The sequence below is a fragment of the Saccostrea cucullata genome, unplaced genomic scaffold, assembly GCF_032062105.1.
Source record: "Saccostrea cucullata isolate Sc308-1 unplaced genomic scaffold, CSIRO_AGI_Scuc_v1 ctg3343, whole genome shotgun sequence".
Lineage (NCBI taxonomy): Eukaryota > Metazoa > Mollusca > Bivalvia > Ostreida > Ostreidae > Saccostrea > Saccostrea cuccullata.
Genome location: NW_026919252.1, coordinates 6,789 through 22,852, shown reverse-complemented (window position 1 = coordinate 22,852; position 16,064 = coordinate 6,789). Strand labels below are relative to the sequence as shown.

Genomic DNA, 16,064 nt, shown 5'->3' with positions numbered 1-16,064 from the left:
CATTTAGGAGGGAATCATTCTCCCTCCATATCGTGCTATAGAAGGTATTTGTCTGTAGTTTAGATGTTTTAAAAATGTTCAAATAAGTTTGACATAAAATAGAATAAGACACAATATGATTTTGAAAAATATAACAATCCTGATTCTTTTTAACACATGTACTGTGATGTGCCATAACTCATAGTGTTCGTCCAAATTCAGTTTTCATTACGTCACCTTACATTTTCACAAGACTTTGTCGACGCTGTATCTTTCTACAATAGTTCAAGAATATGAATTACAGAATAATATGCAATCAATGGTTTGGCCCGCTCAGAGTCCTGATTTGAACATTATTGAAAATATCTGGTTGAGACTGGAAAGAGAACTGAAAAACGGCAACGGTATATTCTTGTGTAAAAATCAGCTGGAGGCAGCCATTCGACGTATCTGGATAAACATCCCGATTAATTATGTTCAGGGCTTATACAGGTCGATCCCCAGACGAATACAGAAAGTTCTAAGGTCAAAAGGCTATATCACTAAGGATTAAGGTAAGAAAAAATATTTTAAAATTTTATTTCTGTGTTTTTATTTTCTGAAGCGTCTCGTTACTACGGCAGCCAGTTTGAATTTTTGACGAACACTAATGGCACATCACTGTACATATCCTGAAGTTTTTACTTCAAAATTTACCGTAGGCTTATCCTTATACATAAGAATATTACGATATAAGCAATGGTAAATGAATTTGACGTGTCATGGGACTTTTGGTCCAAATGCGGTATTTGTAAAAAAAAAAATGAATAGACGTCATAAACATCACACATATTTTCCTCATGTACTTCACTTTTTTTTCGAAATAGAGATAGAAATAGAAAGATTTGGAGTAAAACAAATGCCAATTATCTTTTTCCGTGATTAAAGAGGGGAAATTAAATATTAAGTTTATAGTAATATCATGTTTTGGCTGTCTCTGTTTAAACTTCTTTACAGTGGTAAATAAACATGCGTTCGTGGATTTAATTAATACATGCATCGAAAGTGAAAGTATAAATATTATCTTCCTTTGCTTAGCCTTTTTTCTGTTGTCAAAGTACATGTATACAATCTTCTGCTCGATATTCTGCCGACAACGTTGATTATTTAATATACATATAAAACGACTGTATGAGCCAGAGAAGTGTCTTATCTTGTGCAAGTCCTCTCGATAAGAAACAAGAATATGCATTGATATTAAACAACTGAAAAAGTCTATGTAAATATATAAATCTAGAGATGGACATGATTTCTACAATTAAATATTAACATCAGCAATCCGTACATCTACATTTTTCCGTCTGCTTTTTCATATTGGTGAAGTTCTTCATAAGTGTTTTGGTGGTCGAGTTCACTAAGTTCTGCATACGGGGATGTAACCCTATTCGATTAGAAAATGATTTTTACATAAAGACGTCAATCTTAAACTAAGAATTTATTTAAGTAAAAAATAATTAAATAAGGGAGCAAATCAATACATACACATCTCGCCCACTTTGTTTATCTGCAAATAAAAAAATTAAAAATTACTACCTCTCCGAAAAAGTTTATACTTTTATGCTCCCGGATCAAAAGATCGTGGGGGCATTCTTTTGTCCCGTCTGTCTGTTTGTCAACTTTAACATAGAATACAACCATTGCGCTGTTCAGGGTAAGTATATATATATACCTCTTCAGTTTACATCCCACTTCAGAATTGTGTAGCAATCGGGGGCATAGTATTTCACAAAGAGATCTTGTTTTAAAACATAAAATACTTCTGACATTTTCATTTGGTAACAACAGAATTACATACACATTGTAGTTCTAAAATATGTTCCCCTACAGTTCGTGGCATTTGTAGACGGTTTACATATAAAAATCAACCAGAATATAATTGTAATGGAAATTTTGAACATTACTTAAGCGTTTGATAAGTTGATTTCAAATACGGTATTATTGGTTGAATATTTTTTACTCAATTCAATGTTTTAGACATGGAATTGAAACACCATTGGAATAACCGCCGTTAACTTCGTTAACAGTATCTTGTCTTTATTCTAAAAGTGACCTCTACATGTCTTAATTTGATATTACCTCCTGTATCCACAGCTGAAAATTCGTTGTAATACTCCTTGTCATTCTTTGTGTCCAAAACTGTCCCTTTTTTGTAATAGAAAAGTTACATTCTTTTAAAGATGAAATAAAATGTAGCAAATCTTCACAGTTTTTGCAACCGTCTTAGTCTATCAATTTTTGTGAAAAAAAAAGATTACTTTTTGCTGAAAAGTAAAATAATTTATTAGACAATTTTTCTTATCCAAGGATTTTTTTTGTAATAAAGAAATCCAAAGCAAATAAAGGAGAAATAAATATGCGATTTATGAGAGAAATTACCGGTATAAAATAAATCAAAACTCGGGTTTTGTAGTTTTAGACGTATTTATCAATGTTTTACCAAACTCTAATTGGCTATAGAAACTATTTTGAGGAAACATTTCAGTCTGGGTTTCATTTCAATGTGTTATTTGGGAAAAGTGTTGTACTTTTCCTCTATTTACATTTTTTACATGTGTAAAAATCGACTGAAAGGTCTTCTTCAAATTCAGAACATGGAGTTTCCTCTTGAACACTTGTCCAAATAAATCTTTTGTTTGCTTGACATCTTCCAAGATATTTTATTTCTACTAAGAGAGTATCGCATGCAAAAGATGAACAGCTTATACAGTGGCTGGAACTGTATTGTTGACAAACCAATCGTGTAGAATCGTTCGTGTATCGTGCGTGATCGTTCGTGTAACGTACGAGATCGTGCGTGTATCAGACTCAATCGTTTGCGGTTTTAATCGTGAGAGATCGTGCGTTTAGAATCGTGTAAATTTCGTTTTGTAAATTTTTATCGGAATGTTATTTGTAAAAATAAGCATTTCTCTTGTTTTCTTTTAAATTTATTTATTTTAATAGAAATAAAATGAACGAATCGCAATTTACATAATTGAATACAGAACGAACTAACTATTGCTCGTAAAAAAGCAATATAATACGTCGTACAATATTAAGTTCTCGTAAGATAGCGCGATCAATATTGTGATAAACCGTAGTTAGTTCTTAAATACTTTTTTTTTAAATCTGATTTTCATTCTTGTTTTGATTATCTGTGTTAATCTCTGGCGCTCACTTTTTATTTATTTTTTAATATCTGCAAATAATAAAAGTTAACTAATTCAGTAAACATTCAAGTTCATTTTTAGAAGTTCACAAACATTGAATATGGAAACATTACAGATATAATAATTATTTATAATTCAAGAAATCCCGCGATGCCATTTTTTTCTTCAATTGATTATATCCCCCTTTCTGCATAACATGAAATCCAATTCAATCAAATTATACGGCCCACATACATCTCATAAGACGGGAAAAATGTAAATGTATTTAGTTACAGAAATACCCATTTCCGTTTTTTTTCAAAGTCTATAAAATAATATTGATAATTCTTTGAAATCTTAAATTAGTATAGCCGTATTTCGTTTTGAAACTATCGATTCCTAAATATTTTTAACTATTTTGAGTGAAGAATCGTGCGTTTGCGTTAGCAATCGTGTAAGATCGTGTAACGTGTAGAATCGTTTGCGTGAAGGATCGTTCATGTAACAGGTTTAATCGTGAGTTAATCGTGCGGGATCATTCGTGTAACGTAATCGTTCGTGTAAGTTGTACAGCCACTGTAAAGACTAGCGGTTTTGAGCGTTTAGTGATCTTTATCAGAGCGAACACATTCTCAACTCAAATTATTAATATTAATACGAATAATGTAAAATCATAGAAATAACTTAATTATAATACAAACTTTGATTTTCATCAGTGAAAACTTTGATAATGTGATCATGTAATATCTATAAAATAAAATTAATTAAAAGATATTTAAAGACACATAAATGACAAAATAGGTGGAATTAAAGGAAATAAAAAAAAAACTTACGCTGCATTTTCCTCCAGACGTAAAAGTTTATTGCACTTCCCATCAGAACAATTAGTACAGAGACAGTCACACTTGTAATGGTTATTGTGTAGTCAATCTTATATGTGTCGCAAGACTGTGACTGCAAACATTGGACAAAAAGAAAATTGGCAATTTATATGTAGAGAATTTGCAACTTTATTCTGTATTGTTTATCATAACATGAAGTGTACGATAACATATTAAAAAAGTATTTAATGTAGCCACTTCCTTCCTTTGTTACCTCACCTGCAGGGACGATATACAATGTCCTGTCTCGTGATGACAATTCTGGCTGACACATTCTGTACTACACCGCTCTTTACAATTGACTCCCCAGAACGACGGTCTACAGACTACAAAATAAACAAGGAACTTAACTCATATGGCGCATTCATGATCAAAATCAATAATCAAAGTGATTTAGGCTCAACTCGACAAAAACCACTTTAAAAAAGAAAATTTTAGTATATCCTTATCAATAGATGCAAAGAGATGATTCTAATAATATATATTAGGACATTTCTCAAAAAATTACCTATAAAAAGGAAGATAAGAAACAGTAACCGATATCTTTAGCACGACTGAAGAAAACACAAGGAAAACTTTGTTTTTCTTGGTTAAAGAATTATTCAAGACGACACATCAATGTGGTTTAAATAAGTATTTTATTCTTAAGTCAAATGTACATTTCAAATGCACAGGTTTTATACGTGTTTTTGATCTGATAATTTTTTGATGATGTTCGTGATTTATTTCAGAATAATGCCCGCGGCTTTTCTTTGAAGTAGCCAATAATCGTAGTAGAATTACAGACAAGCTGAAATTAAGGCAAATATCTTTACACCCAAAAGAATCTATTTTCCTTTCAATACTTAAAAAATCACATCTATACTGCAGTTTTTCATTTTACTGATCAAATTAAAAAGATATGTAAAGTTTACGCTTACTTGATGATTGCATGGAGCTAAGTTAGACAAGATATAAGCATTATAAAAACTTGTTGATCACTTTATTTTCGCGACACCTTTTTCAGCGAGTCAGTTATTCAATATTCATAAACTAATCAAAATATATGCGAGCTATGTTATCTGCTGTAAATAGCACTTCATAATACAAATATTTGTGATAAAGTTTCGGCAGCAGTCAGAAGGATCTCGTAATTACGTGAAAATAAAGTTCTTGTTACAAAAATGTGGCTTACACTTTAACAAGGAAATATTTTTTTAAAAAATATATATTGAGTTAACGAACAGTATAATAGATAATGGCGTAAGTAACCTGAATAATGTTAACATGTGTCTTTTACCGCTCTAAAAATTTTAATTACGAGGGCCGTTCAAAAATTACGCGGACTATGCTATTATCTACTCTTACAAACGACATATAGTTATGAAATTTCAAATTTTGGGCAAAATTTCTGCATTTAAAAAAAAATTCTTCTAAAATTATCGATATGTTGATATCGCTGATGGAGAGGTACGGCGCACGACAAAAAATTTGAAGCAAAAGCATGCGGAATCAAAAATTTAACTCATTAATTTTCTATACTTCGCCATATTTTTCGACAATTTTCTCAAATGTATCTTTAAATTGTTCTTTTATTATGTATTTAGATTTCTAACGTGATATTTGAAGTACTAACAGAAATACAATGATTTTTCTCTGATGCGATTACCGTGAAGACGACTGTGAAAAATGACGTCTCCTGAATTGACGGCGCACAACACTTTTGTTAAATTATGTGTAATGCTCGAGATATCGCCAACATAGATCCAAAATATGCATAATAGAACATGTAGTAAACTAGAGTATTCGTGACATTCGACCTTAAATTTTAGACCATTAGCCCTCTCTAAAAAGGCTATACGGGAGTACTGGAAGAAGATTATTGACGAAAACTTTATCGGACTGTAAAGAACGTTATTGAGAGTCACCAATATCACACTATATCTCATTAATACCTGCAGTTTTTGGATTTAAAACAAAAAAAGAATATTCTTTACTTGTTTAATACATTTTAAGCTTGACAAGAAATGGTGTTTGGATGTTGAGTAGATAAGGTAACTCAAACTGTACAGGTACTCTTTGGAAAATGTTGAGAAAATGAAAGCAAAATCACATATTTTTTGTAATGCCTGTGACGTCGAAGATTTTGCTGCTCCGTTACTTAATGATATGTCCAGAAAAATTACTCAAAATTAATACTAATTTACAACATTTTGATATGAAATTTTGAAGATCATATAAGTAAAGATTCTTTTATATTATGTTTGACATTTTGCCCGATTATATCGTCAAATATTTTTTCCGTGTAACTAGTCCGCGTAATTTTTGAACGGCCCTTGTACATGTATAGTTTATTAGAAAACAATATTAGATAGCATCCTTATCTTTCCTGCAGTTGAACCACATGTATAATCAAAAATAGTCAATAATAGTTCATATAGTTTAAGTAATCGCGTCTTCCAAAATCTCACTTGTTGCATGGTGTTTCCACATACTTACCAGTGTTACAGAGGGAATCTGTATATCCAGGGGAGCACCCTCCTATACAGCTACCGTTGATATGATGACAGTCTCTCTCATCAATACAATTCCCACAGGTTTTATTGCATTTCAAGCCATACCTTCCGTGGTCACACTCTGCAAACAAATTGTGGAAACATTTCAGTAAATTAAGTTATCTTTTCACCCTCATTACTATAAAATTCTTTCATAGAGTATGTTTCTGGGCTTTTGAATAAATCAATATACTGATTGCTATCATACAAGGGTTAAAAATGAAGTTCTTGAACAATGCCGTTTTTGTCAAAATGAATGGCCCTAAATTTACTTAGTGTATACCAAAATATCTCTTGTGAAAATCTCAAAGTGAAAACTTATATTCCGATTTTCTAAACTTTATAAATATATATGTATTTAAAAAAAGGGATTTAAAAGGTCGCATATAGTGTAAACGCTTCAGCGTTAAATGTCATATCTTTTAAACTTAAATAGTTCTTTTCTAATAAAAATGATACTTTTCTTTAAAGTAAGTCAAAAAACTTAATAAATAAAAAAAATAATAAACTGTCGCTATCAAAGCGGCTATTTAAAAGATATTATGTGTTGCTTATAATTACTGTACAGAAAGTAAAAAATATGAAAGATAAAACGTATAAAATATTTTTTAATAAAAATATTGACAGAAAAAATGAAGCCGGCAATCCGAACAATAGAGCATCCAAATAAAAAAAACCCTTGTTCTGAAATGGTTCATTCAAACGAACACTAATTCACATTTTTTACATATAAATAAAGAAATCTATAATAAAAACCCCATGTACATGTGATTTTACCCCCCCCCCCCCCAACAAAAGATCCAATTTATTAGTAAAATTGCAGATTTGCTGCATGTTTTTATCCTTCTTGAAAAATGTAATAAGAGAATCTGAAGTACAAAAGCAATGTATGAGACAGGTTTTACAATTTAGGTCAATCACCCAAATTGTTATTTTCAAATTTTTACTAAAAGTGGATGGGTGTGGAGACCTACATCTATTTAATGAAGGATTTTAAACAAAGTTTTGATTCCTTCTATTAACTGTAACCTGTCAGTAGAAACTACAGAAATATTTTCTGTCGGTAGTGATAACATTAATTCAATTTCCCGCGCTTGCGCGGAATTTCATCTAGAATGACTTATAGAAAAGAGACCTGCACCAAAAACTTTTACCTATTCACTCATCCTTAAAATTTAGGTCTGATCCATTATCTGAAGCAAGCGTGGTAATATGCATCCTAACATATTACGAGTGCAAGTTTGTTCAACAAAGGGTTTAGAGTTACATAAAAATAAAATCTCTACCAAAAATTTTAACCTATTCACCCATCAAAAAAATGTAGGTCAAATCCAGTATTTGAAACAAGACTGGTATATCTTTATATGTTCCACTTATGTAATTTTGCTTATTACTTGGAAATGAAACCTGAACCAAAATCTTTAACTTTTTCATTCATCATGAAAATGTAGGTCAGATCCCGCATCTAAGGCAGCTTGTTGTTATGCATCCTTAGATGTATCATCCATGCAAGTTTAGTCAACATTCTATGAGATGAAATCTAGCCCAAAAACTTTAACCTGTTAAACCATCCGGAAAATGTAGTTCAGATCCATTATCTGAAGCAAGCCTGATAGTATGCACCCAATGCGAGTTTGGTCAACACAGAGCTTATAGTTACTATGAATTTAAATATAAACTCATTAATTTTTACTATAAAATAATACAGCATATTAATTGCATTTCGCTTTTATTTAGCACAGAAAATGTAATGGGTCAAGTAACTGTTGAAGTAAGCTTTAAGCTTTAGACACACAGTAATGTTTTTCATTTGTTGTAACTTACTGTTGATACACAGGGGTGCCTTATATCCAGGAGAACAACCTCCGCTACATGATCCGTCAATGTGGTTACAATAAGCACCATTATGACAATGTCCACAGGTTTTGTTACATCCCAAGCCAAACCTTCCACCGTCACATTCTTAAAAGATGATTGTTTTCTTTGTGTTTTTGTTGAAGATATTTTTATCATTTGGCATGTTTTTTTAAGTTTTCTTTTGTCTGAAGTGCTTTAGTCCTTACTGTATAGTTAATAAATAATTATTAGAAATATCTCTTACGTTTTTTACAAAGGGGTCCTTCGTATCCCGCAGAGCAACCGTCTGAACACAAACCGTTGATATGATGACAAGGTTTATTATCCAGACAATAACCACATGTTTCAGCGCAAGATGCTCCATAAATCCCCCATTCACATTCTAAAATGAAGTTTTGATATATTTCTTGGAATTTGTATCTCCCAAAGGGGCGTTTTCAAGATATTAAAGCTTTCATATTTTTCTTAAAAGAAAAAGATACATGTCTTTTTGTTTAATTTTACCAAAAAAATTATTGTATATCAATAGAACTTTAATTTTTCTTGAAAGTATTAAATGCTTTAAGTATCAGTTGAAGTAACCCTTAAATCGTAGCCACTGAATGAAGTTGGTTTTGAATAATAAAACTTACTGTTGATACACAGGGGTGCCTTATATCCAGGAGAACATCCTCCGCTACATGACCCATCGATGTAGTTACAATAAGCACCATTTAGACAATATCCACAGGTTTTGTTACATCCCAAGCCAAACTTTCCACCGTCACATTCTTAGAAATAAGTGTTTTCTTCAAATCATTATCAATTACTGTACCCCTTATTACTAGGTTTTTTTTTCAATTATGCCAGAATCTTTTTTGTTTAACGTATAGAACGTTAATAAAGTATTAGAAACAGAATTACTGCAAACAATTCCTAAACGCTTACATATAAAATGTCAATTTAAGAACATGAACATGTTTAATCCACATGTACCGATATATTTTCTACTTCAGCATCCATAATAGGATGACTGTTTTGTTCCCTTTTATCACTTCATACGTTTTTTACATATAGATCCTTCGTATCCCGCGGAGCAACCTCCAGAACAGGTACCGTTGATGTGATGACATTGTGTGTTATTTAGACACCGACCACAATTCTGACTGCAGGCAGGTCCGTACATGCTACCATAACATTCTTTAAAAGTAAATATATAACGTTATGTTCAATGAAACTCTCTGTCCATGCCATCATTCAACGACCCACAAAACCATAATATACTTTGGAATTTATTCTATGATACAATAAATACAGTAATAACTATTTTTTAAATAAAATGTTCATTTTGTATTAAAGATTATGGCCATGGTCTTATTTTTCGGAAGATTGATTGTATATTGTTTAACGCCGAGTCGGCAATTTTTCAGCCATATTTCGGCGAAAGAAGACAAATCCAAAGTAAAGGAAACCAGGCCTGCGATACCATTTCAAGGAATTCACGTGGAGTATATATCGTATTTTTTGGAAAATCAGGTACCTTTCTAGTAAGAGTGAATTAGTCTTTTGTATCAACAGACATTCCTAAGGTAACAGACATATTAACGATGTCAGTATAACCTTCTACCTTTCAATAGTTATGATGCAGGTTTAAGGATTTCCAATTATAAAAAAAAAAGTTTATATTAAAAAAATTGCCTTATCTTCTATTCCGAATGAATAATAAAAATATTATATAAATATAATACCAGACAGAATTCATAAAAAGATCTTAAAAATCTAAACAATAAAAAAGAGAAACTTAGGGGGGGAATGACATTAGAAGGAAATGTAGAATCAGTCTTTAATTAACTTCCAATATTGCACAAATAAATAATTTACGTATTTCAATTTACCTACCCTGACTACAGCGATGTCCTTTATAACCCGGTCTACACTCAAAACAGTTTCCTGAAGAAATACTACATCTTTGCTGGAGGCAGTTTTCTGGACATAACTGATCACAATACTGGCCATAGTGCTTGGATTCAGAGCAACCTTTCAGGTACAAGGTAAATATTAATTTCTTTAAAAGCTTGGAAAAAATTGAGAGAAAAAATCCTTTAATACAACGATAGCATATGCAATAAAATTTATATGCTATTTAAACTCACCATACACCTCTAATTCACACAATTCGTTATGTGCATATGCCGAGTAGTAACTTGGATATGTAACACTCGGCTTCCGTTCGTTGTAGTATATAACATATCGCCCGTCATAAGGACAGTTGATTGTCTGGTTCTCTGTTGGTGTACCGCTTACTTGTTGCAATTCATGAAAACAAAGGCGCCCATTGTCTTTATTTGTATCGTTTGAAATGAAAACATAAAATCCAGCAAATCTGTTGTAGTACGCACCAGGGCCTAAACAAATAAATATGTTTTTAACAATGCCATTTGTTGGTGTTTTCGTTTTTGATTTCAAATTTGATGCATATGAAATCGAGGCAAATCAAGGAAAATATGCTCAAGTTTCCTGATTGACATTGTATATGTAGTTTATGGAGAACTGGCTTTCAAGCAATCATGCGGAAATCTTGTGGCTTTTTGTTGTTTTTTTTTCATAAGAAGCATAATTTTATAAACCTTTGTGACATTCAAGTCGACATTTAGATATAACGTATTGACGATGCACTTCCATCCATATGATTGACTCGAACTATTCATATGAACTCGAAATAAAAGATACAACGAAATACGAAACCTCTGTTTTATAGACGTTTGTTTTAATAGCAAAAACCTTGATGGTAACTTTCCACAATAACAACAAACGTGGTGTCTCCAACTTGTCTATCGTAAAATTCTTTTTATTTACGTGGCAATATGCCCTACTAGCTCTATACTGAGTTCATTTGATGCGCTAACGCAAGCTTAACCTCCGTAAGAATTATAAATTGAGGCAAGACTTTGGCACATAAGTAATGAAACACGGATATCACTGTCTTGTTTATATCATCATTTCGGACGTTGTGTTATCGATTCAATGAGGTTGGCATCATATACAGTCTGTGTATATAAATAAATTGTAAAATTGTAGTAAAAATAAAATTAAACTGTAATAATTTAAGGTAAGCTGAAGCCAGTCAGTTAACTGAAATTCATTTAATAAAAATCGATTTCATACTTGCAACATTATCAGTCCTATAATAGATTTGGATGTGACTAATGCTGACGATTTGCCCTAGATCGACTCTCCACTCTGCTGTTGTCTTTTGAGCACCTGATATTGTACACTGCCCTCCATTAGCTCCACGGTCAGAATATCTCCCGTCCACTGCTTTCCCTGCTCCCCATGCTACAGGTTGATCTGGCCAATTGTGTTGCTGCCAGGCAGGTCTCCCTAAGGCTAAATTTACTTGTAAACAAAATGACAATGTGTAATATATTTTTAAAGTGGAAAATAAATCAAAGTAAATTAAGGAAAGGTATGATTTATGAAAAAATAACTGATTACAAAGAGGGAAATATGATACAAAGGAACAAAGACTTTACAACATTTTATGTAATTACTTACAATAACTACAGTGTTGCCCTTGATACCCCGATAAACAACCTTTCACACAGTTTCCAGTGATGGCGTCACACTGCTGTCCCTGACACGTTACTGGACATGTCTTGTTACAATCTTCTCCATAATATCCAACGATTGGACAGCCTATGTAACGAATCATTATTATTGGTAATTAATTTACTTTTTTGTAATTTTATCATTCCTCATAATTTCTATTAAGTCAGAAAAGACATTCTCGAGGAAATTTCGCACATATCATACAGGACTTCAATGAAAGTTACATGTATCTGCTGGAACTCACCATAAACCTCCACTTCACAAAGTTCGTTGAATGCATACTGAGAGTAGTAAGTAGGATAAACAACATCTGGTCTGCGACGTTCATTGTAGTATATAACATATCGTCCATACACGGAACAGTTGATCCTCTGATCTTCTAGAGGTGTACCGCTAACAGTCTGTAATTCATGGAAACAGAGTATTCCGTTCTCTTTTGAAGTTGTGTTGGAGACATAGACGAAAAATCCAGCAAAGCGAAAAGCGTACAAACCACCTTTATACAAAAATACCAATTCAAAATTGTATTTTTTCGAGCAGTGATGTTTCTTATTTCTAATTATTACTTTTTTAAACAATCTTGTCTGTATGCGCGTCTATATCTAACTTCTGAATTGATTAATACAAACCAGGATTATTGTCCGTCCTGTAGAAGATGTTAATATAACTGATGCTGACTACACTCCCTAGATCCACTCTCCATTCTGCTGTCTGTTGTTTATCAGCTGATATTGTACACTGGTCACCTAGTGCTCCACGGTCAGTATATCTCCCATCTACAGCCTTGTCTGCTCCCCATGGCTTGGTTTGTGTATAGTCATTTGCCTGCCATGCAGGTTTTTGTAACGCTAAATTATCTATAAAAACAAATTAAACAATTCATTTTAATTATATATGAAGGTTGATCCAAAACTAATGTCACAGTGTCCACATCTTTTATATTTGGCGTCATATTATCAAATATTATATACCAAAAGAGGCACAAATATAAATTTGATAAAACTTTAATTTTTCATTCAATAATGTTTAACTGAATTTATTTTATAGATGTTTAAAACATATTAGATAGGGGGTGTCGCCGCCTCAAAACCGAACGTCACAAATTAAAGTGTACTTTTTTCAGTATAAAAAAGACAAACACTTAAAAAGCATCTTTTAAAAGCGTCTAAAGGCAAAATTCTTTAAAAGACAAAAATTTACATCATTTTCTAGTTTTAAATTGAAAATTATATGACATCACTGCTATTTTTTTTTTAAAAACATCGTTGATTTATTCCGATGCATTGAAAAAAGGAAATGTTCAAATGGACAAAAAAGCCAAAACAAACTGTAATGTATTTTTGCTTCAAAATGGAGAAATTGCCAGTAGAGACAGTTACGTTGATTAACCAGACTTTCGGAGGAAAGAATGTAAATAAGAGACTTGTTTAGATGGTTTCAGCGATTTTTGGTGGGTGATGGGTCATTAAATGCTCAGCAGATGACAAGAAAACCGAAAGATGGGAAGGCGGACGGAAATGTTCAATGGTGTGTGGCGTTGTTTAAAAGACAGACGGATAGAGCGATATGTGAAATTCTAAGTTGGACTTTTACTACTGTTCAATCAATTTTGACAGAATTAATTATGAAAAGATTGAGTGTACTATGGGTACTAAGGGTAAGAAAGTGAAATTTGTAAACGTATTCCTGGATATCAAATCTCAAATATTTTTAATGAAACGAAGGGAAGCGTTTAAATGTATGACGGCGCGTATCCGTCATATGACGTTATTTAGTTGCGGCGACTACCATAACCGCACGTTGTATATAATCCGATATTTTGAAAAGTATAAATCATGTTGAATTGAAATTTTCAGGTCTGATTTGAAATTAATGTAGCTTCCATCATTTATAATTTTGTTGTTTTACGTCGACGGATAGCGATTTTATCGAAGTTGTGACATTACTTTTGGATCAACTCTCGTAGTATACAGTCTAGATAATATATTTTTATACATACACGTATATTCCCACCTGCAATCAAAAGACATCTACGTTAAGAATATATTGCTTTCTACAGTAATATTAGCATTTTGATATATATGCATTTGGAAAAGCAAATGCGTTACATATACTTTTTTCTTTTTCTTTTTAAATGATGTATTTAATTTCGGTTCTTAATCAAAAAAAGCATGTTGTGATACCAGAATGGTATCTTGTCTTTTACATATTACTAGTAAAATAATAAATAAGCAAGCATAATTTTTATCAGTCATAAGCAAAAAATTGATAAACTTGAATGTCCTTTTCTTACAATATGCATAAGAACACGTTGCATACAAGATCACGTAGAAAGCACAGAGGAACATTATCTTCATTCTGCAAAAATTATAACAAAGGTAATAAATATGATAAATGTATGCATAAAATTAATAATTTATAAACATAACACATGAAAATGAACTAAAATTCAGTTTCTTCCTTAGTGGTTACTCGCAGGTGCACCACTGAAATATGTCTGACTAGACTGTCACATTATTGTCTATTTGTATTTTAAATTTACTGTTATTATTGCTCTAACTTTGTTCCGTATTTTCTTTCCGTTATCCCATTCTGGACCTCTTATTCGAACACCCTTTTTGGTACATCTCCACTACCAGTATTTTTTCACCTGAGTTTAGGCTTCCATTCTTCTTAAAACCGGCTTTCCAAGATGTACTTACACGGACTCTGATTGACCAATTTTCTATTTTCAAGTTTTGTAAAGTTAAGTATTTTTAAAGTGTTATCTTCTGAGGTCCCGTTCCACGTTATAGCTCTTACTTTTGTGTGGTGTATGGACCCAGAATATACGGTGTACAATGAATTGCAATTGATAAGATAAATGTGAAAACGTTTCTGAGTCTTGTTATTTGAAAACATAAGGAAAGAGCCCGCAGCATAGACATAAACAACTATAATACATGTATATCCTTAGAGGTTCTTCCTTTAAACAGTTGTTTATTTATGCAAAGAAGCTATCATTTAATTAATCCTAAGAAGTCACACCGTCTTAGTGTTTAAGCATTCACTTTGTGATCGAGAGGCTAGAGTTCGATTCACATTTGCAACACAACATCAAACATTAAACTGTTTTTGTCAAGTAATCTGCTGTTTAAAAGAAAGTCTGTAATCTTTTGGGTTAAACTTTACGAAATGACCTCGACTCACTGGTCCAGAAAAGTTAAAGTCAAATAATTAAAGCCCAGCTTGTTTCGTTTAATAAAAAAACATTGAATTATACGTTGATCAACATATATTTAAACAATAAGTAAGTCAATATATAGTCTTACCGCATAGTTAAAATTTTATAGATACATGTAAGGGAGTCTATCTTCCTAAGTTCTTTTTTTTAATTTCCCCATTGTTATTTACACACTTGTGAAAAGCAGATAAAAGCTTAAGTCTGTATGGTGGCTTGCTTTGAATATTTCCATCGACAATTTAAAAGTCCCGACTACAGCACTGCATATGAAAAAAGCTTACCATCTCGATAAATTGTATAATTTTTTAATCTTAAATTTACACCATAAAAAAACTACACGACTATTTCATATTGCGAGTAAATCTTACCCTAGAATACATACATCTCGTCAACAGAGGTCACCAATAAATGTAAATAGATTTCAGTTTTAACAAACCAGGAAGTTATTTGACTTTAGGTATAAGTTTACATCTTAACGTCTTTATACAAATGCTTTCCAAGGCTGAGTGCTTGACTGCTCCTTATTCAAAAAGATTTTAACCATATTAAGGTTATTTGAGTAAATTTAAATTATGGTTGAAAAATATCGAGACAACTGCATATAGGTTGATAACATTTATACTGTAATTTCAACCCCTGTAGGAAATGTAAATTCCTGAGTAATAAAGAAAAGGAAAAACGCAGAAGAATTATTATTGATATTGATTCCACGATAAATTAATCGCAAAAGCGTATTTTTGGAAGCCCTTTTTCAGAAAATAGTTTGATTTCATATTGTTGTTAATTAAATAGTTTATGTAATTTCTATACGTAAGTAGCTAAGATGCCAGAGAGC

At 32.0% G+C, this 16,064-nt stretch overlaps 1 protein-coding gene and 1 long non-coding RNA gene across 6 annotated transcripts in view; both read right to left on the bottom strand.

The window, feature by feature from the left end:
• LOC134283128 (cell death abnormality protein 1-like) overlaps window positions 1–15,717 on the bottom strand; it is a 93,949-nt gene extending 78,232 nt beyond the window's left edge. For 2 of the 5 annotated variants that reach the window (XM_062765596.1, XM_062765634.1), the window contains exons 1-3: window positions 15,598–15,717; window positions 14,300–14,364; window positions 12,636–12,863 (exon numbers count right to left, since the gene is read on the bottom strand). In XM_062765596.1, coding sequence (XP_062621580.1) covers window positions 12,636–12,863; window positions 14,300–14,363 — 292 coding nt within the window. In that variant the 5' untranslated portion in view covers window position 14,364; window positions 15,598–15,717. Of the gene's footprint in view, window positions 1–12,250; window positions 12,503–12,635; window positions 12,864–14,299; window positions 14,367–15,597 lie in introns of those variants that run through there. The other 3 variants (XM_062765610.1, XM_062765621.1, XM_062765629.1) reach the window with 3 other exon arrangements.
• Window positions 782–2,166, bottom strand: LOC134283194 (uncharacterized). The gene is made up of 3 exons (XR_009995438.1): window positions 2,095–2,166; window positions 1,501–1,522; window positions 782–1,399 (listed from the first exon to the last, which is right to left on the bottom strand). It is a non-coding gene; the product is annotated as an uncharacterized LOC134283194 (long non-coding RNA).
• Window positions 15,718–16,064: the final 347 nt, after the last annotated feature.